General features: G+C 52.2%; 1 protein-coding gene across 4 annotated transcripts; it reads left to right on the top strand.

Moving 5' to 3' along the window:
- The first annotated feature begins 7,957 nt into the window (after nt 1–7,957).
- SPI1 (Spi-1 proto-oncogene) lies at nt 7,958–23,520 on the top strand. 4 transcript variants are annotated; one of them, XM_045485172.1, is made up of 5 exons: nt 7,958–8,317; nt 11,124–11,220; nt 21,178–21,365; nt 22,213–22,375; nt 22,799–23,520. In XM_045485172.1, exons 1-5 carry the CDS (start codon nt 8,183–8,185, stop codon nt 23,116–23,118), a joined length of 903 nt encoding a protein of 300 aa, XP_045341128.1. In that variant the 5' UTR covers nt 7,958–8,182; the 3' UTR covers nt 23,119–23,520. The 4 variants fall into 4 exon arrangements, with proteins under 4 accessions (XP_045341128.1, XP_045341126.1, XP_045341129.1 ...); XM_045485170.1 differs by having other exon boundaries at nt 11,121–11,220; XM_045485173.1 differs by having other exon boundaries at nt 7,965–8,227; nt 11,121–11,220.
- The last annotated feature ends 1,376 nt before the right edge of the window (nt 23,521–24,896 follow it).

The following is a 24,896-nucleotide window of genomic DNA, read 5'->3' as shown; positions in this document are numbered from 1 at the left end:
AGGTTGGGCTACTCGATGCTTCTTGGTTGCTGGGGCTGGGGAGCTGGAGGCAGGGGTTGGTGCAGAGCAAGAGGAGAGATTCGGGGGGGCTGGGGAGAGATGGAGGTAAGGGGGAAGGATGTGTCCGGAGGGCAGCCTAGAGGAGGAGAGCCCACAAAAGACAGAGGCCTTAGGGTGTGGAAGGGGTGGGCCTGTGAGCAAGGCCTGGGAGATTGAGAAAGAGGTTCTGGGAATGTTGAGTAGTGTCTTCTGGTTGGAGGTGGGGGTGGGGCTGGTCCACATGGATGGGAGAGGGTGCAAAGGTGGGCTGGACCCTGGGCGTTGGGGGCTCCAGCATAGGCGACAGAGCTGGACTGCACCCTGTGGACAGGCAAGAACCAAGGAGGATTTTTAGGCAGAGAAATATCCATGGGAGAGACTTGAGGAAAGGACAGCAGCCCCAGGACCACTGCAGTCACCTCCCACCCACTCACCAGCTGTGTGTCCTTGGGTACACCCCCCGCCCCCCACCAGAGCCTCGAGCCTCTTTTCCCATGCCTGCCTCATAGGATTATGTGAGGGTGGAACCAGTTAATGCCTGCTCTTTCCCCTTGCCTTTGTCTTTTAAAGTTTATTATTATTTTTTTTAAGTTTATTTATTTTTGAGAGGGAGAGAGCGTGCAAGCAGGGGAGGGGCGGAGAGAGGCAGACGCAGAATCTGAAACAGGTTCCAGGCTCTGAGCTGTCAGCACAGAGCTGCATGTGGGGCTCGAACTCACAAACTGTGAGATCACCACCTGAGCTGAAGTCGGAAGCTTAACCGACTGAGCTACCCAGGCGTCCCTCACAAGCACTTTCTGAGCGCCTGGGACAAGGCACCCTTCGCGGGCACCTCCTTTTCACTCAGTCGCAATGAAATTTCACACAAGGTCTGCCACTAAGCCCTGCCTGCCCCAGCCCCTCACACTCTCCCCTCCCGGCACACCAGCCCCCTGCTGGTCCTGGCTCATACTTTGCAGAGCTGGGGTCCCTGCCCAGAGCTCTTCTCCCAGAGGTCTGCTCAGCTCACTCCCTCACTGGCTCCCAGAGTTTGTTCAGATCTCCCCTTCTTGGTGAGCATGGCCTGCCCTGCCTTAGCCAGCTGGCCGCTCTTTTCCTATAGTGCTGTTACCTGCTAACCTGCAGTGAGCTGCCCTCAAAGACGTGCTCAGCCCTGTCTTTCTTGCTCCAGAACAAACCCCACAAGGGCAGGAGTCTTTGCCTCTTTGGGTCTCCTGGCCCACAGAGGCCCTGAGTAAATATTTGTTGGACGTTCTCAGGCCCTAAAGAGCCAGCCCAGTGCTGGGGAGCTCTGAGGGGCCCAGGCGACACAGACTGGGGCCCGAGGAGCCTCCCCCAGTGTCTCAACCATGAGAGGAAGTTGCAAGACGGCCATTTCTGTACACGGGCTCAGCTTTTTTTGGTCAACTTTCCCAGTGCTTGGTCTGAGGCCTCAGTTTTCCCCTATACTCTGTCAGTCCCCATAGAGACCAGTTGCTGGGACTGTGGGGACGGGGCGCCATTCCCTTATTTTAGAGCTCTTTTGGGATGAGGTTAAGGGATCTGCAAGTTCAAGGTCTTGTCAGCTTCGAGGACGCAGCACCCACGTTTCCTGTTGCCTGCTCACCCTGAGATTGCAATAGTCCCCAGTCTACCCCCTCGGCAACCCAGTCCAATGAGGGCAAAGGGCCGCCTGGCCCTCCACCACCCAGGCCCGCCTGGCCTCCCTGGCACTCCACAGGGCTGCCCACTTGTCCTATGGAGTGGGTAAATAGCACTGTCATATGCTGCTGGTAGGAGGGAAAGTTGTTACAACTTTCATCAAGGGCAATATGACAGTATCTCTTTCTCAAAATGTAAAGTGCGGTACAACTAGGGGCACCTGGGTGGCTCAGTTGGTTAAGCGTCCAACTGGCTCAGGTCATGATCTCACTGTTCACGGGTTCGAAACCCGCATTGGACTCCGTGCTGACAGCTCAGAGCCTGGAGCCTGCTTCCGATTCTGTGCCTCCCTCTCTCTCTCTGCCCCTCCCCCTCCCCCCCCCCCCCCCCGCTCATGTTGTCTCTGTCTCTCAAAAATAAACATTACAAAATTTTTTTTAAACATTTATTTATTACTGAGAGACAGACACAGAGCGTGAGCAGGGAAGGGGTAGAGAGAGGGGGAGACACAGAATCGGAAGCAGACTCCAGGCTCTGAGCTGTCAGCCCAGAACCTGACACAAGGCTCGAGCTCACAAACTGTGAGATCATGACCTGAGCCAAAGTTGGTTGCCCAACCAACTGAGCCACCCAGGTGCCCCTAAAAAAAATTTTGTTTAAATGCAATACAACTAAAACTAATAAAGTATTATGCATCAATTAGGACTCGATAAAAAAAAAAAAAAAAACACATCTCCTTTGACATCAAAAGAAGGGAGTCAAAAATTCCTGTGCACCTATGTTATAGAATCTAAATTATCTGTTTGTTTTTTTTTTACAGTGAGTTAGGATATGACAGATATGTAATTTTCAATATTACTTATAATTGAAGGCTTTTAATTTCTATTTTAGATATTCTGATACTATTTATTAGTGTCTATAAGGAGGTCATTCAGCTTCCATTTAGTTGTGGTGATTTTCTTTTTCTTTTTCTATTTTAAAGAGAGACAGGGAGAGAGTGCACAAGTGGGGGGAGGGGCAGAGGAGAGAGAGAGAGAACGAGAGAGAGAGAGAGAGAATCTTAAGCAGGCTCCATACCCAGCATGGAGCCCATTGCAGGACTCGATCCCTAGACCCTGGGATCATGACCTGAGCCGAAATCATGACCCGGATACTCAACCGACTGAGTCACCCCGGCGTCCCGGTTGTAGTGATTTTCTTTCTAGTACCAATCTCTTAACCATCAAGATTAACCTTGAAAAATTAAATATAGAAAAAGGAGAATTTATAGCATTTAACTTCCCTTCAAACATTTACTTCCACAGTAGTGGGCCTTTCTCCTACATTGTTTTCATCGAAGGCAGAAAGTGACGTTCTGTTATTTGTGTTGAACGGTGCTTTTTTAGAGACAAGCAAAAAGCATAAGAGCAGACATTCTGAGTCAGTGTTACCAGTCCATCCAGCCCAGGAAACGTGTAACTCAGACCTTCCCTATATTCCCTCTAGCTTCCCTAAAAAAAAACAAAGACACACACTAGGATATGTGCAAACTAGAAAATTTTATAGATTGTATTATGATTTGTAATAGCAAAAGACTGGAAACAACCCAAATGTCCACATCAATGAAAGACTGTTTATTTTATTTATTTTTTTTTTTTCAACGTTTATTTATTTTTTTGGGGACAGAGAGAGACAGAGCATGAACGGGGGAGGGGCAGAGAGAGAGGGAGACACAGAATCGGAAACAGGCTCCAGGCTCTGAGCCATCAGCCCAGAGCCTGACGCGGGGCTGGAACTCACGGACCGCGAGATCGTGACCTGGCTGAAGTCGGACGCTCAACCGACTGCGCCACCCAGGTGCCCCAATGAAAAACTGTTTAAATAAGATTTTTAACCATGGAATATTATACTGCAATGAAAACAGACCAAGGCTACATGCAACCTGAAGGTAGGAAAGAGAAGCAGGACCCAAAAGAATATTTATACCATTATTCTTTTTATATGAGGTTAAAGTCTGCTAAGATAAAAGCTAAACTGCGGAGATGTTTAGGTAAGTGGCAAAACTATAAGGAAAAGTGAGGAAATAATTACTAAAAAAGTTAGAATAGTGTTATTTCTAGACACAGGGAGAGATCTGTAAGGGGACCTTTGGAGGATGCTTCTAGAGTGCTGGATAGGTTTTATTTCTTGACTTGGATGGAGGCTACATAGTGTTAGTTTTATTTTTGCTCCTTAAACTATACAGAAATGTTTTGTGTACTCTTTTATATGAATGAGATCTCTCGTGATTTAAAAATATCACAGTCCAGGGGCACCTGGTTGGCTCAGTTGGTTAAGTGTCTGGCTCTTGATTTCGGCTCAGGTCATGATCGTTGTGGTTCGTGTGTTCTAGCCCCATGTCATGTTCTGCACTGACAATGTGGAGCCTGCTTAGGATTCTCTCTCTCCCTCTCTCTTCCCTTCCCCCATTAGCCTTCTCTCTCTCTATGTCTCAAAATAAATAAACATTAAAAAAATCACAGTCCAGGGGTGCCTGGCTGGCTCAGTTGGTAGAACATGACTCTTGACCTCGAGATCATGAGTTCAAGCCCCACGTCAGGTATAGAGCTTAATTAAAAAAAAAATTAGAGTCCATTCAAACAGTGAAATACTATAGTCATTAAAAAGAATAAGACAGCTCTCTATGTCTGGGCGTGGAATGGATTTAGGGGAAAAATAGAACCAGAGGTAAGTACAATGTGTTTAGTGTGCTACCTTTTGTGTAAAGTTTTCAAAATAGTATACCTGCCTTTTTGTGTCTACTCAGACTATCTCTAGAAAAATTCACAGGAATCAGGTAACGGGGAGGGTTGCCTCTGGAAGGAGAACTGGGCAGCTGTGTCCCTTTTTTGTGCCTTTGAGTTTTGTACCATGTGCATATGTTACCTATTTAAAAAATAAAATAATTTTTAAAATGTGGTTTTTTTTCCTCTCATTCCCTGGAGCCTCCAAGATTTTCGGTTTCAGATCCATTCCTTACTGATGAGAATGAGAGCCACAGCCCAGGTACGATGCATCCTGTGGACCTCCAGCAAGTCGGGGACCCTCTCTGGGCCCATTGCTCCCCTGCAGGAGGAGCAGGCTGTCCCCTCTCCTCTCCCTCTCCCCTCTGCCCTCCTCTTCCACCCCCTTGCCTATTCTCTTTCTTATCTCACCTCTCTCTGCTTCCTTCTTTCACTCTTTCTCCCCCTTTTTTTCCTCTTCCTTTTCCATCCTCCCTTTCCCCCCTCTCTGCCCTCTTGCCCCCTCCGTGCTTGGCTTCTCAGCCTTTTTCCCTTCTTCCTTCTGCTCCTTCCTTCCCCATGGGGACCCAAAAGGCAGATCTGATGCCCCAGCTCTCCACTCACACACTTGACCCTGGGCAAGTCACTGACCTCTTGGGCCTCAGTTTAACAGATCGTTGTCTTGGTTACGTGAGATCACAAGGGTGGAAGACCCAGCACAGTGCTGGGCACTCAGAAAAGTGTTGTCCTCCCCACCCTTTTACGAGATCCTAGGTGGTTGATTATCAGACCCTTCTGGGTCCGAATTGCTTAGAATCTGGGTGCTACTATTCGGAGGGCTTTGAATAACAGAGGATCCCTAGGGGTATAAGGTCTAGAGAGGAGGCCTCTGGTACATTTTGGGAGGAGGGGAAGTGGGAGGAAGGATAAAGAGGGCTTGCTGGTATTCAAATGGACACAGATATTGTGACTTACTGTACAGAGAGTGAGAGTCATTTTGCCCATTTTTAGAGATTTGGGCCCTGGATCTTTTTGGGGCTTCTGTATCCAGGCCCCTTGGGCTTGGCCAGACTTGGGATAATGGAATCTCTTTCCTCTCCTGGGGCCCCTCAAGACTCAGGCCTCAGGAACATGTAGCTGACACAGCATGTTGCCTGCACCGGTGGAAATGAGCAGCACACTCCCTGCTTACAAACAGCAAAGGCTCCGCATCTATCCCTGGATGCAACCCAGTCTCCTTGGCCTGACACTCAAGGCTCTTTGGTTTCTTGTCTTGTTTCTAGTCACAGGATGAAGGCTCACTGTCCCTTCGTTCTTTTCCACCTTCTTACCTTTGCCCAGGCTGGTTCCTCAGCTAGACACTCCTTTTCCCTTGCATGCTTCCCTACCTATCGTCTAGACCAAAATAATCACTCCCCGATGCACGTAGCACCTCTCTCTTGTTCCCCCACCCCTTGAAAGAACCATACTATCTGTTTAACATGTGTGTTCTCTGTGTGTTCTCTTTGCAAGCCTGTGAACTCCTGGGGGCCCAGGACGTGCTCTCTTCATATTTGTGCCCCCTTACCAGGCCCAGCACATAGAAGGCCTTCAGTAAAAAGTTAGTGATGAAATGAAAGAATTAGTAGACAAATAAACATATAAACAAAACAAACCAAGACATGACTGAATGAATGAAGAATGAACACGTCAAGCAGGACTTGGTTCTCATGAGGTAGACCCACCCCACACACATGCAGTCAGCTGGGACGTGGCCTTCTTGATGGGGAAATGGGGAGTAAGAATGGAACTCCTGTCAAGTCAGCCACCTGTCTCCTACTCTTGGGGAGGGGCCTCGGTCATGTTCCTAGGGAGTCCTAAGGACTTGTGACCTGGACCTCTTGGAGAGTCCCAAGTACAGATGCAAAAAAAATCAGTGAAAATGGAAGTGAAATAGATTTAATGGTGAACCTAGACCTTGTGAATCCCTGGTCTTTGCTGCCAGTGAAGAAACACTTGGGGGCTTGGGATTCCACTGATGGGAAGAGGCAGGCTAGTCTTAGTGGGAAGAGGATATAAAGCAGAGGGTAAGACTACACGTGGGAGGAAATAGAATGCTCAAGAAGTTCTTCTGCAGCGAAGTGGACTCACCAGAGGTCAATGGATCAAAAAATGTCTCTATTCGTCCCTGGCTTCCAGACTAGATCAGGAGCTCTCTGAAGACAGGGATCTTGTCCAGTACTTACCTACTTTCCCATAACTCAGCATAGAGCCTGGGGCTTAGTTAATACTGGCAGGATGCGTAGATGGATGGATGGGTAGATCGGTGGATGGATGGGTAGATGGGTAGATGGGTGGATGGGTGGATGCATGGACCGGTGGATGAACAGATTGAGAGCTGGATATACAGTGGATAAACAGATGAAAATATAGGGGTGCTTAGGAGGCTTTGGTTCAGGTCATGATCTTGTGGTTTGTGAGTTTGAGCCCTGCCTCGGGCTCTGTGGTGACAGCTTGGAGCCTGGAGCCTGCTTTGGATTCTGTGTCTCTCTGCCCCCCCCCCTCAAAAATAAATGAATACTAAAAAATTTTTTAAAGATGAAAATATAAAGTGATGGGTCAATCACAGATGGATGGGCTAGTAGAGGAGCATATAGATGGCTAGATGGACAAATAGATAAACAGATGAGTGGATGGATGAATAGACTAACAAATGGAAGAATAAATGAACGGCTACATAAACTGATAAATAAATAAACATATGGTTGGCTTGATGGGGGGATAGATGGATGGACATATAGACAAAAAATAGAATGGTAGGAAAATGAATGATGGACAAACAAGAAAGGTGTGTAAACTGGGAAGACTAGATTGACATTCAGGCATTGGCAAGGAGTGGGGAAACTGAGAAATCTGGGCTGAGAATAGAGCCCCTAGGGATTTGGAAGAAGCAGTGGTACTCAGGAAACTGGGGGGGGGGGGGGAAGGAGTAAGGACCTAGGACCATCCTCTGATGGAAGGGAAGCTGGTGTGAAGGAACTCAGAAGGAAGGGACAAATAGCACTATGCTGAGGACCTTGCCCTAGAGCCCAGCCCCAGGCTGGATAGAACATAAGTGTTGGGGACCCTGGACCCAGAAGAGCCAGGCCTGGCACTCTGCTAGATCAGAGCTCTCAGCCAGCCAGGCTGACCCCAGAAAGTGAAGGCCCCTAGTAGCCACCACCACCAGCTCTGACCCCAAGCAAGTGACTGATGGCCACATGGGGGTCTCAAGAGCACAGGGCATTTGTAGGGTTAGGGGCTAGGGGGCGTCAGCAGGGCGTGGGGGCAGCAATGGCCTCCCTGTGGTAGAGCTGGCCTTCCTCCCTCCCACTCTTTCTCCCCACCCCAGCCTCCAAGACCGCCCCTCACAGTTCCAGCTTCCTCTGGGCAGGGGGCCGGGCCCCCATAGCCTCCCAGGCCAGCCCCTGGAGCACCACCTGCCCCAGCCGGCCAGAGACTTCCTGTCGCGCAAGAGATTTATGCAAACGGGCTGGGGCGGTGATGTCACCCCAAGGGGACTATCTCCCAGTGGCAGGCCCTTCGATAAAATCAGGAACTTGCGCTGGCCCTGCAATGTCAAGGGAGGGGGCTCACCCAGGGCTCCTGTAGCTCATGGGGCAGGCCTGAGCCCTGTGCCCGCCCTGAGTTCGTCCCAGCCCCTGACGGGGCGCCCCATCCTGAGGGGCTCCGCACTGGCCCCCACCGAAGCAGGGGACCTGACCGGCTAGGAGATCGGCTGGATGTTACAGGCGTGCAAAATGGAAGGGTTTCCCCTCGTCCCCCCTGTGAGTACTGGGACTCCTCTACTGGCTCGACCCTCGGCCCTCAGACGCCAGTCCGCCTGCCCTCCAACCCCCCAGCCAGCTGCCCTCCCGGTTAGCTATCAGTGGGAAATTGGTGTTTCCTCCCTGGAGCTCCTAGTCTGAGATCCAGCGAGGGGGCCATTGGTTTCTTCAGAGCATGCCCTGGCGGGCTGAGGGCTGGGCTCATGGTGGGGCTGTGATCGGTGGGGCCTGAACGGGTTATTTATAGACTTGGGTGCTTTAGGGGCTTGGATGGCAGGCTGAAGCTCCTGGGCAGGGTGTCGGGGTGGGGATGGTGAGGGCAGTGGTAGAGAGGTGGCGGAGGAGGAGATGGGGAGACCGGTGTGGGGGGAAGCCAGTCCCCAGGACAGTAAAGGCTTAAAGGACAGGAGGCAACAGGCCAGATGTCTCAGTCCATGGCCCCAGATGCTCTTGGAGACTAAGGCCGCCTTATGTCTGGGTTCCCGGTGCCCAGTCTGGAGCCTGGCACAGGGGACATGGTTGTTGACCCAAAGATCTGGGCCTTGGACCGGCTCTCCCCAGGGGCTGGGGCTGGGGCAGGGGCAGGGGCAGGGGCTGGGCGGCAGCAATGAGTAGAGCAGAGACTAGGACGGCAGTTTGGTTGGGGCCTTGGCCAGGGCGGGGGAGAGGAGGGCAGGCGCTGGAGCTGGGCCGATCCTGGGGCTGAGGACAAGGGTGCCGGGACAGGACCTGGTCAGTGGATACCGGAGTTCCGGGCGGGGGCTGAGGCTGGGGCAGAGACTAGAGGTGAAGCAGCAGGAGTCCCAAGGGACCCCTGGAGGGGAAGGGCAGGTCCCCACCACTCCTGCTCTCTGTGACAGTTAAAGCCTCAGGCAGATGCAGACCTGGGCCCCTCAGAGAAGACCCCTCTCTCTCACACCCCATCCCCACTCAGCGAGGGTGGGGAGCCCTGGGAGAGCCGGGAAGGGCTTGGCAGGGCCTGCCCACCTGACTCAGCTTTCCCGGCTTGGAGGCTGCTCCCTCCCCCCACCCCACCCCAAGTCAGGCCTCGGGGCCCAGGGAGGCACCCCAGGCCTGACATCCTGCTGTTGGGCTGGGCTGCCTGGAAACCCAGTGCTGGGCTCCTGGCCTGACACAGACCACCCCAGCCAGCCGGCCCTGGAGCTGGGCCCGTCCCACCCTCCCCCGCCCATCACCAAGAAGGAGAGGAGGGGGCAGGCAGGGGGTAACGGAGGTGGTCCCAGGAAGAGCCAAGGCCGCCTCAAGAAAGCCACAGGCCCAGGAGCTGGACCACAGCGTCTCTGACCCTTGACCTCTCAATCCCTGAACTCCAGACACAGCTAGGCGGGAGGCACAGCTTCTGGGTTTGCTATGCCAGACCCCTCAGAGAAGGGAGCACTCCTGGGAAGGTGGGCTCCCAAGGCAGCCCTGGCCCCCAACCCAAGCTCTGAGGGCCTGAGTAACTGTTGTGCAATCCCTGCGCGCACACTGCGGGGGTGGGGAGAAGCCTGAGGACAGTTGTGAAGACTCTGCGTGTGCGTGTCCCTGTGTTGCACCAGGATGCAGAGGAGTGAGGGCTGGAGGGGCAGGAGGGGGAGGAGGCCAGGGAGGCGTGGGAGGGGGAGGCCGAGGACGGATAGGGGTAGAGAGGAGGACAGCTAGGAGTGAGGGGTATAGGGGGAGGAGGGGGAGAGGAAAGAGTGGAGTGGAGGAGGGGGAGAGGGGGAGAGGGAGGAGTGGGGAGTGGAGGGGGAGGAGGAAGAGGGGGAGGGGTAGAGAGGAGGACAGCTAGGAGTGAGGGGTATAGGGGGAGGAGGAGGAGAGGAAAGAGTGGAGTGGAGGAGGGGGAGAGGGGGAGAGGGAAGAGTGGGGAGTGGAGGGGGAGGAGGAAAAGGGGGAGGGGTAGAGAGGAGGAAAGGGAGGAGTGAGGGTGGAGGGGGAGGAGGGGGAGGAGTAGAGAGGAGGACAGGGAGGAGTGAGGGGCTAGGGCGGGAGGAAGGGGAGAGGAGGACAGGGAAGGGTGGGGGGAGCAATGAGGGGTGAGGGGAGGGAGGGGAGGGGAGGGAAGGGAATATCCCAGTGGGTGTGTCAGAGGAGGACGGAGGAGGGAGAGGGAGAGGACCAAGGCTCTAGCTGGCCCATGGCCCCCGAGCCTGCCTGGAGAGCACTACACAATCCATGAGTGTGAACGGCCACTGGTCATCATGAGGGTGCCTGGGCCCGGGCGTGGGCTGTGGAGACTGGCCGGAGGAAAAGCATGTGTGCTATGGGAGTGGGTGTGTAAGTGGAGCGTGCGCGGCCATGATGGTGTGGGTATGAGCCTGTGTTTAAGGTGCTTGAAGGCAAGTGTGAGGATACGTGCGGTAATTCAAGTGACTGCGTGTGCCTACAGGGTGAGTGCACAACAGTGCGTGTGAGTGTGACCACAAGTGTGTGTGAATGTGAGTGACCTGTAGAATTAGGGTGAGGGTGAGCGTGGGTAGACTGTGGGTGTGAGTTCACACGTGGGAGTGTGCGTGTCACGGGAGCGTCTGTACGTTTGGAGGTGTGGATGTGAGAGTTCTTGTGTGAGATGGGGACCTGGGGTGCAGGTGTCCGTGTGGAGTGTGGCTGTGCAGGGGAGGGGGTGCGGGGAGGCCATGGTCTCCTCTCAGCCTTGGTCCTCTTTTGACCTCTGACCTTGGGGGTCCCTGTCAGCCCCTTTCTGCAGGAGCGGAGGGTCTTGCTCTCCTGTCCCCACTGCGGCCTCTCCCAGGTCAGGCGGAGAGAGGGCTGTAGGCCTGATGCGGTCCCTTCAGTGTGAGAGGGTGGTGTGGCCCCAACATACCGGGGGCTGCCAACCTGACTGCGGTTGTCCCGCAACCATCTGAGTCCTGACTGCCTCCTCTCTCAGCAGCCATCGGAAGACCTGGTTCCCTATGACACGGACCTGTACCAACGCCAGACGCACGAATACTACCCCTATCTCAGCAGTGATGGAGAAAGCCACAGCGGTGAGTACAGGGCCCTCCCCCGCCCCCGCGTCCCCAGCCCGGCCTGGGCACTGAGGGAGAAGGGAAGGCTTCTTTGGGATCCTGAGAATTGGATTAAACTAGCTTTCAAAGGACGTGAGCTTACTACTCTAAACCCCCACGCCCCACACCCCCAGCCTGCATTTATTGAGCATCTTTGGTGTGCCAGGGCACGAGGGTAGCTTCGCCCACGTTTATCGTCCGGTCCAGTCCTTGTGGCCTTTCACAAATGAGGAAACGGAGGCTTGGGGAGCTAAGTGACCTGTACAGGGTCACACAGCCGGTGGGTGGAACCCAGTCTGTCTGCTCCAGGTCCAGGGCTTTCTCCTCTCCCCCTCCCCCCAGGCCCCTTCATCCTCTCTGTTGTCCTTACCCCCTTGCCCTGAACTCCACGTGGGGCAGCTCTGCTCCCTGCTGTGTCCTTAACTTCCATTGACATTCGGGGCTGGAGAATGTCTTTGTTGCGGGAGCCTGCCCTGTACATTGTAGGCTGTCTAGCAGCATCCCTGGCTTCTACCCACTAGATGCCAGAAGCACCACCAGTCACAACCAAAAATGTCTCCACACGTTGCCAAATGTCCCCTGGGGGGCAGAATCACCCCTGTTTGAGAACTGCTCACTAAGGGAAAGGCTCTGAGGTCCCCCTCATTCAGCAGGGGCTAGAGCCCCAGTTTGCTGGGGTGGGAGTGACGACGGAGTGTGGGCCAAGGGTCCTTTTGTCCCAGTCTCGCTGCCCATCCCCCGGCCCAGCCTCGACCCTGGAGCAAATTCAGGGTAGATGGGGACAGGCATTAGGTGGCTGGCACCTGGACAGGGCACTATGAGAGGACACCCAAAGGGGATCTCGGTGTCTCCATGGGACCCCTGAGCCCAAGTGAGAAGGCCTAGTTAGCAGGTCTTCATTGGGGGATTCTCTAGGATTCTGAAACCGGGGCAGGCCAGGCACTGGGGTGTCCGCAGCCCCAGAGGGAGAGGCAGGTAGGGTGCCACAGCACAGAGGAAGGTTTCACACTGCCAGGCCACACCTGGGGGCCATGTCCTGGAAGTAAGTGGTAGATATGCCTCCAGCCCTCATGGGGGAACACACAGACTTCTTTCAGAATCCCAGGGCTAGGAAGGTTGTAAAGCATCCTTTTTTGTCATCCTTTAAAACTTATTTATGATTCTGCAAGCAAAACGATCTCTTTGTGGAAAAGCCAATTTAGAGAGAAAGTCTCCCTCACCCACCCCCTCCTCCCATCTCCCCCAGCCTGGATCAATGGTGGGTCTCTGTGACCTAGAGACCAGCACTGGTGACCCCTGCCCCTAGCAGTTCAGGACCCGAGAAGGTCCCTCTGGCCTTGAGGACTGGCTCCCCCTGGTGGCTCCAGGCAGCAGGACGGCCAGGTCACAGCAAACTCAGCGTGGCCCGGGACTGCTTCCAACATTAGGGACCTTTTCCCCTCTGGCCTAACCTCCACTCAGTTTCACTGGGTTTGGGGTCATTTCCTTTGGGCCCGCTGCAGCCTTAGTGTCCCCTCTTGTAATATGAGGGTGTGTGCACGCATCTAGAAACCAGCTAGACCAGGGGCTGGGGCTGATGAAGTGAGCACTTTAGAGAAAGTGCTTGTGCTTTCCTGGCTCGGTGCCCAGGCAGGTCCCTTATATCAGGGCTGGGGCTCTAGGAATGACTCTTGATTAGATGCCCGAGCACCCTGTTTTGGTCATGCCCTGATTCCTTCGGAGACTCCTCTGGTGTCCACGGGTGTCCTGGCCCCTACTCCCCACCCTACACCCTACTCCCTACCCCCCCCCCCCACACACACACACCCTGCCCCACCATCGCCCATCTGGGCATCTCTGCTGATCTGTGCACCTGTTCTGTCCTTTCCTAATGAAGACCCAAGAGTAGAGACACCCCACATTCTTCACTAGTTCCTGCATGTCCTCTGGGTCTACATTTTTAGGTGGTTGAACTTATTAAAAAAGCACTGGGGTTGGACCTGGGTTCCATCACTCACCAGTGTGTGTGACCTTAGAGCAAGTGACTTAACGTCTGGGAGCCCCTGTTCCCTCATATGTGGAAGTGAGAGCATGGAAACACTGACCCCGTAGAGGTGTAATGATTCACTGAGTTAATGCACAAAAGGTGCGAGGGGCTGAGCACAAGGCCCAGTGAGCTTTCGGGTCAGAGTATGTTAGCTTTACTCCTTCCCCCAGTTGGGGGAGAGGAAGCAGCTGGGAGAGTGGGAGACACACAGAGGGCTCTGTGACAGATCCACTGCGTCATTTTCAACTGACCTAGGTGACAGTCAACCAACCAGCCACCCACCCCTTCCACTACTCACCGTTGCGGCCACCCACTCATCCTCCCAACACTTACCATCTTTCCTCAGGCCCACTCATACCCCATTTTTCCAACTACCAAATAGCTTCTGATTGCATGCCATGGGCCAGACACCATTCTAGCCACTGGAGTTTCTGTGATAAGCAAGCCACACAAAGCCACTGCTCTCACAGAACTTACATTCCAGTGAGGGAAAAGGCGGCAGTCAACTAAGCAGACAGGCAATAAGCAGTCTTCTAAAAAGCAAAGTAACATAAGGCAGAGTGCCTGTGTTAAGGGCTACTTTCGTTCGGGTGGTCAGGGAAGGCCTCTGAGGAGGGCAGTTGAGGTGAAATCTGAGTAAAGAGAAGGAACACGCACTCAAAGGTAGAGAGAACTGCAAATGCAATGTAGCATTGACCTTGAGAGAGGGCCTGGGTGGCCGGGGCACGCAGGGCGTAGTGGAGACCAAGGGAAGCCGGAGGGACCTGCGGAGGACAGATCACACAGTGCCTGAAGGCCATGGCAGGAGTTTGGGTGTTATCCTACAAACAATGGGAATGGGAAGCCATTGGAGGGTTTTGAGCAGGGGAATGACATGATCTGAATTGTGTGTGTGTGTGTGTGTGTGTGTGTGGTGAAAATCTAAATAAATTTTAAACCTTTAATTTTTGATTATTAAAATAATCAACAACAGCTTTATCAAGGAAAATATTTCCCTCTTCCCAACTTCCTTCCCCACTGATGGCACCTTAGTCAATCCTTGTAGACATTTTATTCCACATTTATGTTCCTGTACATCTGTCACTGCAGACATACACATATGCACATTCTGCTCACCCAACAATGGAATCGTAGCCTCATGCTATTCTGTAAGCTGCTGCTTTTTACTAAAGCTTATCATCGGCACTTCTTCATGACATAGTGGCCCGGCGGGGATGGATGAAAGCTAGTTGTCCAGTCTTCCTATCACAGCACTAAGTAAATGTACACACGAAGATTTGAAATAGAGACTTAGTACGTTATTCGTTTATTCACTCATAAGCATTTAATGGGTTCCTTCTATACGCTGGGTGGAGATGAGTCTGGCTTGAATTTTTCATCTTGTCCTATGAAAGATGAGACTTTGGCTCTGTAGTCATTCAGAGCATACACACACTCACCCACACTTCACACATACCCAAATGATTATACAGTAACTTTGTTCCATTTTATTATGTAATTGATGCACAATGCTGTGCGGGCTTAAGGCGTACTGCATAATGAGCTGACGTATGTAGATATCACCTCATATAGATACAAAAAAGTTTTTCTCCTTGTAATGAGAACTTTTAGGATCTATTCTCATAGCAACTTTCAAATACAGTAAAACCTTGGACTGCAAGTAACTTGTTCTGCCAGTGTTCCACAAAGCGAGAAAATATTTCTAATACATTTTAACTCGATATACAAGCGATGTCTTGCAATACGAGTCATACGTGACACTGAATGTCACATGATCTTGAAATTCACTTTGATATACAAGTGCTTTGGATTACAAGCATGTTTCTGGAACGGATTATGCTCGCTAACCAAGGTTTTACTGTCTACCATACAGCATCGCTAGCTGTGGTCACCATTGCGACCCAGTACTCATAACCCGAAGGTTTTTTTCTTTTTGTAAGTTTTATTGATTTAAGTAATCTCTACACCCAGTGTGGGAACCAAACTCAGAACCCCGAGATCAAGTATCACATGCTCTTCCAATAGAGCTAGCCAGGTGCCTCTTATATGTGGAAGTTTGTACCTTTTGACCACATTCCTCCAATTCCCATGACCCTGACCCTGGCCCTCTAGCAACCGCAAATCTGATCTCCTTGTCCATAAGTTTGGGGTTTTGTTTTTTTGGTTTAGATTCCACATATAAGTGAGATCATACTCACATACTCACATATAAGTGAGATCACGAGTATTTGTCTTTCTTTGTACAGTAACTCTTGTTAAATCAGTATCTGAATTTTCCAGGAGTATGACCATGTGAAGATTACTCACAGCTGAGCCATATGGTGTTCTTTGACTACCTGTGCTTGCTCGTCCTTGAAAAGGAGAATGAGGGGCAGGCTAGCAAGGAGATAGTGCCCTCATTCTGGAGCCAGGCTACTGGGATTCACACCCCATCTCCCCGTTACTATCTGGGGTGATCGTGGGCAAGACATTTCACCTCTCTAGGTCTCAACTTCTTCATAATGATACCTACTTCATAGGATTGCTGTAGGGATTGAATGAGTCACGGTATGTAAAATCCTTACAACAGTGCCTGGCACATAGCGAGCGCTATGTAACACGGATAGGAGTTGTTATTCTTTCCTCCCCCCCGCCCCAATGTTTATTTGTTTATTGATTTATTTATTTTGAGAGAGAAAGAGAGACAGGCAGAGAGATAGAAGGGAGAGAATCCCAAGCAGTGTCAGCACAGAGCCCGACGCGGGGCTTGAACTCACGAAGCGTGAGATCATGACCTGAGCCGAAATCAGGAGTCAGATGCTTAACTGACCGAGCCCTCCAGGTGCCCCAAGAGTTGTTATTCTTCTGACAACAGTCTCCTAAGAGACGGTGTGTGGGAGGTACGGTTTTGTTGTTTGCTTTTTTTCTCATATCTTTATGATTAACAGGGTATAGAAATCTAGGCTGAAAATCCTGTTTCCCTTAGAATTTGAAAGCATTTCTCTATCTTCTGGTCACTAGAGTTTTTCTTTTGAAGTTGGATGCCTTTTTATGTCCTCTGTTTTGAATGTAAGCTAATTTGTTTTTGTTTTTCTGCTCGTTTACTTGAGTTCTGTCTCCCTGCAAGTTTTCAGTGCCTTCTTCTCCTAACACTTACTAGTTCCACTGAATAAGCTGTTTAAAAAGTCACTCTGGCTGCTGTGGGAGAATAGATGGAGAGAAGATCACAATCAGAACAGCGAGAAAGCACTGGGAGGAAACTTCTGGCATAATCTAGGCAAGAGATGACAGTGGCTTGGCCAAAGGTAGTGGCAATAGAGAGAGAAAGAAGTGGACAGATTCAGGATAGATTTTGAAGGCAGGGCTCGTCAGGTTTACTATTTATTATTACTTTTAATTGTGGTAAAATACATAATGTAAAATGGTAGTTCTATTTTTCATTTTTGAAGACCTCCATACTGTTTTCCACAGTGGCTGTACCATGCTAAATTCTCACCAACAGTGTAGAAGGGTTCCGATTTCTCCACATCCTCATCAACACTGGTTAGTTTTTTTTTTTTTTTTTTTTTTTTTTTGTTTTTGATAACAGCCATCGCAATGGATGTGATAGGATTTGCTCTTTGCAATGGGGTTGGTGAAGGAACCAGAGTTCCAACGTATGACTCCTTCCCTCCATCTTTCCATCTTTCCATGTACTCTTCCATCCTTTCATACCACGCGCCGTCCACCCATCCACCGATGTGTTCTCACAACCATCTAATCTTCCACTCGTTCAGCTTTCCAATCGTCCTTCCCTTTACCTGCCAAACCCTCCATCCATCTCTCGTGGACCTATCCATCTAATAAATATATACAAAGCATCTTTTGTACACCAGGCACATTGCTAGGTGCTATGGAATCAATAAAACACAAGTCCTACCAGATTTATTATTTTAACAGGGGGAATAACGAAAACTTTAATAATTAGGATACAAAGTAGAGAGTGACAAGTATGATGAAGCCTGGAGCTCTCCACTCTCGGGGCTTCCGGTTCCCTTAATCTGAACAATGTGCGGGAAGGCTGGGCTTCAGGACCCTTTGTCCAGTGGTCTGTGATTTCCTAAGAAGGTTTTTGTTTGTTTTGTTTTGTTTTGTTTTGTTTTGTTTTTATCAGCCCTTGTCTTAATTCCTTATCTTCCTTCTCTGTCTTGATCTTACTTCTGCTTCCCTGGGGAGAACCCTGGGCTTAAGGCTGGGATTCCTGCTCTGAGGAGATAAAGTCAACTGAATGACACTTAAGGCTTTAATTTTGAGTATGTGTGTTGTTTTGAATATGACTTTATTTTTGTCCTGGTGACATACAGGTATTAGGAGCACCAAATATACTGAGGAAGAATAGAGATGGGTGGGTAAGACTTTGGTCCCAGGTAATGAGAGGTCAAGATGAATGGGGTCACTGCTGGCAGGTTAGATGATGGATGGATGAATGAAGGGAATGATTGATGATGAATGGATAGCAACTGATGGGTGCATGATGGATGGGTGGATGACAGACACTGATGGGTGGATGGGTGAATATGGATGAATGAATGCATGATGGATGGGTGGAAGACGGATGGTGAATGATGGGTGAGGGGTGGATGATGGTAGACAGGTGCACAAGAGCAGTCGATAAAGTCGGTGCCGCCATCGGTCTTAATTAAAGCTTTAATTAACAGTCTTGTTCCTCAGAAGTTGTATGGTATACTGGTAGTTCAGTCCCTGGAGGCAGACACAGGTGGGTTTGGATCATGACTTTACCAATGGCTGTCTGTGGACAAGGGACTTACTCTCTCTGAGTCATTGTTTCCTCGTGTGCAAAAGAAAGATCATACTATAGTGGCCACCCTGTCAGAGTTGGGGTGAGGATTCATGAGAAAATGTGGATTAAGTACTTAGCATAGTGCCCAGTACTTAAAAATACATGTTAAAAGCTAACTCTTATGGATCATTTGATCGAATATTTATGGAGGCCTACTATGTGCTGGGTGGCCTAATAGGCTATAAAAAGGAGGGTCCAGAACTAACTCCAGATATGCAAATGGAATTATATTCTTTTGAGGTGCAGTGTTGTGCTAAGGAGGCATGGTGCAGGATGACCCAGGGAACCCATTGAAGGGACAAATAGGGATAAAGCAATGTGTTCGTGAAGTCATCTATAAATGAGGTCCAAAGAGCCCAAGAGTGCTGACTTTCGCACTATGAAGGCTTCCTTGTATTGTGTCCCTTCAGAGGCCCCCATACTCAGAACGTTTCTGTCTACCAGACAGCGTTTATTACATAATTGCCTGAACACCCAAATCAAGGGTAAAGGCGAGGTTTCCGTTGGGCCTTTTGAAACTAATTGTAGCTCAAGAGTCCCATTTGTAGCTTTCAGAGGACCCTGGGGCAGGGTTCCAGAGTGTCAGTGAGTGCAAGAACCTCCTTAGGGCCCGTTAGATTCCAGTTCCCAGCGCTTCTGATTCACTGGATCTCCAAGGAGGGGCCCAAACCCCCCAGAGCAACTCTGGTGAAGGTGTACTGAGACCTCCATGGGAAATGCCGGCCTCAGGCTGGGATTCCAAGAATGAGCTCATGGGTCTCATGCGAAGCTAGAGCATAGGTGGGGAGCAGGAGGGAAAGAGCAGTCGGGGGCCCCTCACTCCACACCTGGAGGGTTGCAGGCATGCGGGGTCCCCTGAACCCTGGAAGTGTAGTGGGCTTGAGGGTGGAGGTCGGTGGGCAGGATAAAGCATTGTGCCAAGATCTGGACTTCAGCCCAGGGTGGGGGAGGTGAAAATGGGAGGGGCCAGAGTGGGGCCAGAGGGCTGATCTATCTCTAGAGAGGAGCCTGGATTGGCTCACCAAATCCCAGAGCCCCCAAAACAGCCCATCTCTAAAGCACAGAGCCAACTGTCCTGGGCAAGGGGAGAGCTTCTGGGTCCTGTTTACTTGCTGCAAGATGAAAATACAAATTAAGTGTTGTTTTGTTTTCCCTTCAGGTTTAGATAATTTTGTGGAGGAGAGTCAGGGAGAGTTCTCAGGAGGCTAGAATTCATTCATTTATTCATTCATTCACTCATTCAGGAAATGTTCGTTGAGTGCCTGCTGTGTCCAGGCACTGGGAATAAGGCGAGGACGAAACCAGTCACTGTCCTCATGGTACAATGCTGAGGGCCCAGCTCTGGCCTCTGGGAGACACTGACAGCCAGGCTCACCAAAACTATTTCTCTGGACCACTGAGATGGCAGGGAACAGGAGGAAGAAGAGGAAATAAATAAATATGTATGAAAGTATCGGCCACTTGCTCAAGTGCTAATCCGGGTTCTTTAGAATAACACATTAATTGTATTAGTAACAGGTAATGTTTATTGGATCTAATTTTGTGCCGGGTTCTATTCTAAGCACCTTGAAGGCGTTTGTTGATTTAACCCTCACAACAAGACTATGAGATGGGTGTAATCATTAGCCCCATCTTACAGATGAGGAAACAGGCTTGCAGAAGTGGGATGACCCACCCAATAGCACACGACAGAAAATGGCAGAGGCAGGATTTGAACCCAGCTCTGTCTGGCTCCCAAATCGTGTACTTTCTCTCTTCTGTGCCATGTAGCCTTGTAGAGGTGGGAGTGTGGGCTGCCTGGATTGTGGGTTCACTACCCAGTCGGGTCCCTACTTTTAGATTGGGGAATTGGAGGATCAGGGAGATAAAATAGCTTGTCTGGGGTCACACAGGAATGCCACCACAGAGCAAGATTAGAAAGCAAGTCTTCTGATAAGCAGTCGAAAGCCAAAAAAACACATATTTTGGGGATGTGTGAGTAAATATGTGCTTGTATGCGAGAAAAAAAGGACGAAGATAGACACACACACACACACACACACACACACACGGGGCTGGTGGTGGTCCCCATGTAGGGCTGTGCACTTGTCCCAGAGATGCTACTCTGGCCGACCATCTTGTATACTCCCTCTTGGGTCACATTAGAAAATCCCTCTTGTTGCTTTATCACATCTTCTTTTGGACCCCAGACTATCTCCAGAAACTCCACAGACATGTGGCAGGTTTTTGGTTTTTTTTCCTGGAAAAGATGCCCAGAGAAACCATGTCCTAGTCCCGAGCCAGGGCTCCCGATGGCATGTGGCTGTTCCCCAAACTCAAATCCACCCCACCACAGACTCTGAAAGCACCTATGGGGGAGTTTCCAGGAGAGCCCTTTGTCCTGGTAACCTCACTGGAAGACAGACGCAGCTGTCCAAGGGCATGGCTTTGAAGGGGCAGCACCGTGGGCCTGGGCAAGTTCTGGTGTGTGAGGAATGTCAGCCTTGTGACTCTGTCATCACACCTGGGCCATGTGACAAGACCGTGTGCGTGTGACTATGGGCTCAGGAACCACCGGTTTTCGCAGGAGCTGGGAGGGAGGGAATCAGCATCCCCCGAGGGCCTGCTCTGGGGCTGGGAGTTTTTACAAATGTGAACTCATTTGTATCCTCCCAGTAACTTTTATCCCCATTTTACAAGTGAGTCAACTGAGGCCGAAGAGGTCCGTGCATGTGCCTGAGGTCACACAGAAAGTGAATGGCAGAGCCAGGACCCGTGTCCTTGTGACCGCCTGGACACGGGACAAAAGGGTTGCCGGGAACGGGACAAAAGGGTTGCCGGGAATGCCGGCTTTGGCTCAGGCCTGCCATCGACGGGGCCTCTGACTGCGGGCATGTTAGGCGGCCTTGCCACACCTCGGTGTCCTCATCTGTAAAATGGGGATGGTAAATAGCGAGGTGGGGGGCGGGGGCGAACGAATGTCAACCCGGAGCCTGGCCCGGCCTGTGCCAATAGCCCCCCTGTGGCCTGACATCGCTATTTTCTCCACTGTGGTCACCTTTTCCCGCCCCGCACCCTGGGCTCACGGCACGCCGCCTGGCCGTCCCTGCAGACCATTACTGGGACTTTCACCCGCACCACGTGCACAGCGAGTTCGAGAGCTTCACCGAGAACCACTTCACGGAGCTGCAGAGCGTGCAGCCCCCCCAGCTGCAGCAGCTCTACCGCCACATGGAGCTGGAGCAGATGCACGTGCTCGACACCCCCATGGCGCCGACCCACGCGGGCATCGGCCACCAGGTGCGTGCGGCCGCGGCTCCCGTGGGACCCGGCCTGTGGTGAGGCCGGCGCTTCACAGGAAGCTGACACAGGCTCTTACTCAACTCGGCTTCCTGCCCCACAGCGCCAACGGCGGCCGGAGCCCCAACGGCTGCCTCCTGACCCTCTGACTGACCTCGTGACCCCACACCCTTATCTCCCCTGGCTCCGCGATGGACAGAGCCCCGATAATTCCCACCCTCCAGTGAGCTGCCTGACCTCAACGGCCCTCCTGATCCCCACTGTGATCCCCATCCACCGGCCCCTCGTGGATCCTAGTCGCTGGACACTGACCTCCACTGGCCTCCACTGACCCCCTTTATTGACCCTCCTCAGCCCCACGGACGCCCCCATCCCGATCAGTGACCTCCGTTAACCTCTACCACCCCTAGCTGACCTCTGCTGGCCCTTCTCTCACTGTTCACCCACTTATTAAATCCCGGTCGCTCCCACACCCGACCATCCCATTGGCCCCTCTTCACTGCCACCTCTGATCCCAAGAATGCCAGGCCATATGGCACCTTTGCGCATATGAAGAAAGGGTGCCCTTTCCCCTGGCCACGAGGCTCCGAACTGGGAGCCCAGGGAGGGCCTGATTCCAGCAGCCCCTGGTCCCCCACAACCCACTCCCCGTGTGTAGTTGACCCTGCCTGACCCCTGTAACCCGACTGACCTCCAACTTCCCCAGCCTTCTCCCAAACCTTTCTGCCCCTTGCTGGCCTGCCCCCCTCTTTACTCCCACTTCTCTTGCTCAGATGGCCCCTCCTCAGCAGCTCTGAGCTGTGAACCGGCCCTCACTGACCTCAACCCACTTTCCCTGCCTTTCCAGGTCTCCTACCTACCCCGGATGTGCCTCCCATACCCCTCCTTGTCCCCGGCACAGCCTAGCTCGGATGAGGAGGAGGGCGAGAGGCAGAGCCCCCCGCTGGAGGTGTCTGACGGGGAGGCTGATGGCCTGGAGCCAGGGCCTGGCCTCCTGCATGGGGAAACAGGTAGGGCGGCCCCGCCGTCCGGCCCAGCCCTGACCCCGGCCGTAGATGTGCCCCATGCACCCCAGCCAAGGGCACAGCAGTCACACCACAGAGCTGAGTGTGGTGTCCGTATCTGTGAGCGTGTCAACGTTTGCTAAAGTGCGCACTGCGTCTGAGACCATCTGTACCTCTCCGTGTGTCGATGAGAGTGCATCTGTGACCGAGCCCGGGAGGGTGTATGTGTGTCTGAACCTCCCCGGGCTGCGTGTGAACGGGTGTGAGCGGGTGTGAGTGCCAGGCGTGGGGTGAGGGAGCCCACTCCTCGGTAGACCACCCCCCACCACCAGTCCCTCCCCAGTGACCAGCCACCCCCAGGGGGACCCACATCAGGGGGAGGTGAGGGCGGGTGCCCGTGTTAGGGCACTGACCACCTCCCGCCCACAGGCAGCAAAAAGAAGATCCGCCTGTATCAGTTCCTGCTCGACCTGCTCCGCAGCGGGGACATGAAGGACAGCATCTGGTGGGTGGACAAGGACAAGGGCACCTTCCAGTTCTCGTCCAAGCACAAGGAGGCGCTGGCACACCGCTGGGGCATCCAGAAGGGAAACCGCAAGAAAATGACCTACCAGAAGATGGCCCGCGCCCTGCGCAACTATGGCAAGACGGGTGAGGTCAAGAAGGTCAAGAAAAAGCTCACCTACCAGTTCAGCGGGGAGGTGCTGGGCCGCGGGAGCCTGGCCGAGCGGCGCCACCCGCCCCACTGAGCCCAGGCCCACAGAACCTGCTGGGCCCGCCAGGCCTCCCCGCTGGCCATAGCATTAACCCCTCGCCCGGCCCGGACACAGGGAGGCAAGCTCCCAGGGGCCAGGGGCAGGACTGTGGCGGGCCGGGCCTTGACTCACCCGTCCACTCCCTCCTCCAAGCCCGCTACCCACGGCCTCTCCTCACCTCCCACCAGGACTCCAGCCCCAGCTCCAGGGGGCCACCTGGGCGTCTGACCGCAGCCAAGGGTCAGCCTTGCTTAGTACAATCTGGGGTGCTTCCTTGGGAGTTCAAAGTCATCAGATTTGTATAAATTGAACCCTCCTTCTTAAGCGTCTCTCCCTTCCCACACCTCTCCCTCGTTAGCTTCCTCAAGGAACAGTTATTAAAGTTATTCTCAGTGAGTCCTCTCGTAGCACAGAGTCTCCTTTATGATTTTTTGGTGCATCTTGTCTGGGTGACCCCGTCTGATCTCTCTTTTTCTCATACATCCTTTGGGCATTTACTGCCAGTGCTGGGTAGGGACATCAGGACAAATGACACATAGCGCCTGGCAAGGGGTCAGAGCTGGTGAAACGACAGGTCCTTGGTTGTTATCAGGGGAATAAATCATTAAAAAGTCCTCTGCACCTGATGAGTGGCTTTTTAAAAATTTTTTTGTTTAATGTTTTTATTTATTTTTGAGACCGAGAGAGACAGAGCATGAGCAGCTCAGGGGCAGAGATAGAGGGAGACACAGAATCCGAAGCAGGCTCCAGGCTCTGAGCTGTCGGCACAGATCCCGACGTGGGGCTCGAACTCACAAACTGTGAGATCATGACATGAGCCGAAGTTGGACGCTTAACCGACAGAGCCACCCAGGCGCCCCGATAAGTGGGCTTTTAAAAATGCCCCAGTGAGGCTGAAACTCTTCAGGTTATGGGCCCAATGGGGATGATTAGTGATAATGGCTGCCACACTGGATTTTCTGGCCACTTATTACATTGTCAACCCTGACAAGCAGAGTCGGATATCATCCCATTTTATAGATTGGGAAACTGAGTCTTGGAGAGGTCAAATGATTCGTTCAAGGTCACACAGCTAGGAGAGGGGAGGGCCAGATCCCACTGCACGTGGGTGCTAGGTCAGCGTGGAGCAGAAAGGCTCAACGTGTCTGGAATGGGGTGCCGTGGAGCATGGCCAGGAGCAGGAATTAAGCCCCAAGGCGTCCTCACAGCATCCATGCTGGCAGGGCCCTAGTGCATAGCTGCTGTCTTGCGCTCTCTGGCTTCTAGTCCACAACAAGGGAGAAACAGAAAAAGATGAGCCTAGAAGCATCTTGTTTGCAACCACAGCACGATGGGGGGAGCAGACCACCTGGGACTGAGTAAACGGCCCAAAGCAGCCAGCAGGCCTCAGAGAACCCCGGCTCTGGGGCCATTAGCATCGGCGCAAACACCCCCAAATGCACCCTTGCCCCGAGAGCGAAACTGTGACCTCCCTTCTCAGGCTTCCAAGCCCCAAGAGAGGGTCAACAGTGTTCCGTCCTCTTTGAGAAGGCCAAGGGGAATGCAATACAGTTTAAAAGTAGTTAGAAAGCACTCCACAGAGGCAGAAAAGAATGGATTCCGTGTCTACAGGAATGGTAAGTTTGGACCACGTGGCAATGTTCGTGTACAGAATTCCTCCCATGGGGGTCAGGAAGGACAAATGGCCTTTCCTGATATTGGACCTTGCTTGGAGAAAGTCACGTGTAATTTGCTTCTTTCTGTGTAGCAACCGATGGGTGACGGGGTGGGAG

The sequence above is a fragment of the Leopardus geoffroyi genome, chromosome D1, assembly GCF_018350155.1.
Source record: "Leopardus geoffroyi isolate Oge1 chromosome D1, O.geoffroyi_Oge1_pat1.0, whole genome shotgun sequence".
In the NCBI taxonomy this organism is placed as follows: domain Eukaryota; kingdom Metazoa; phylum Chordata; class Mammalia; order Carnivora; family Felidae; genus Leopardus; species Leopardus geoffroyi.
This window is presented reverse-complemented; position numbering and strand designations above follow the sequence as displayed.

Bases quoted from the DNA above. Each gene is read 5' to 3' on its own strand.
- SPI1 (XM_045485170.1), top strand. From the start codon at position 8,183: ATGTTACAGGCGTGCAAAATGGAAGGGTTTCCCCTCGTCCCCCCTGTG. The intron at 8,318-11,120 runs GTTAGCTATCAG...CTCCTCTCTCAG, and splicing joins CCCAGCCAGCTGCCCTCCCG to CAGCCATCGGAAGACCTGGT. The intron at 21,366-22,212 runs GTGCGTGCGGCC...CTGCCTTTCCAG, and splicing joins ACGCGGGCATCGGCCACCAG to GTCTCCTACCTACCCCGGAT.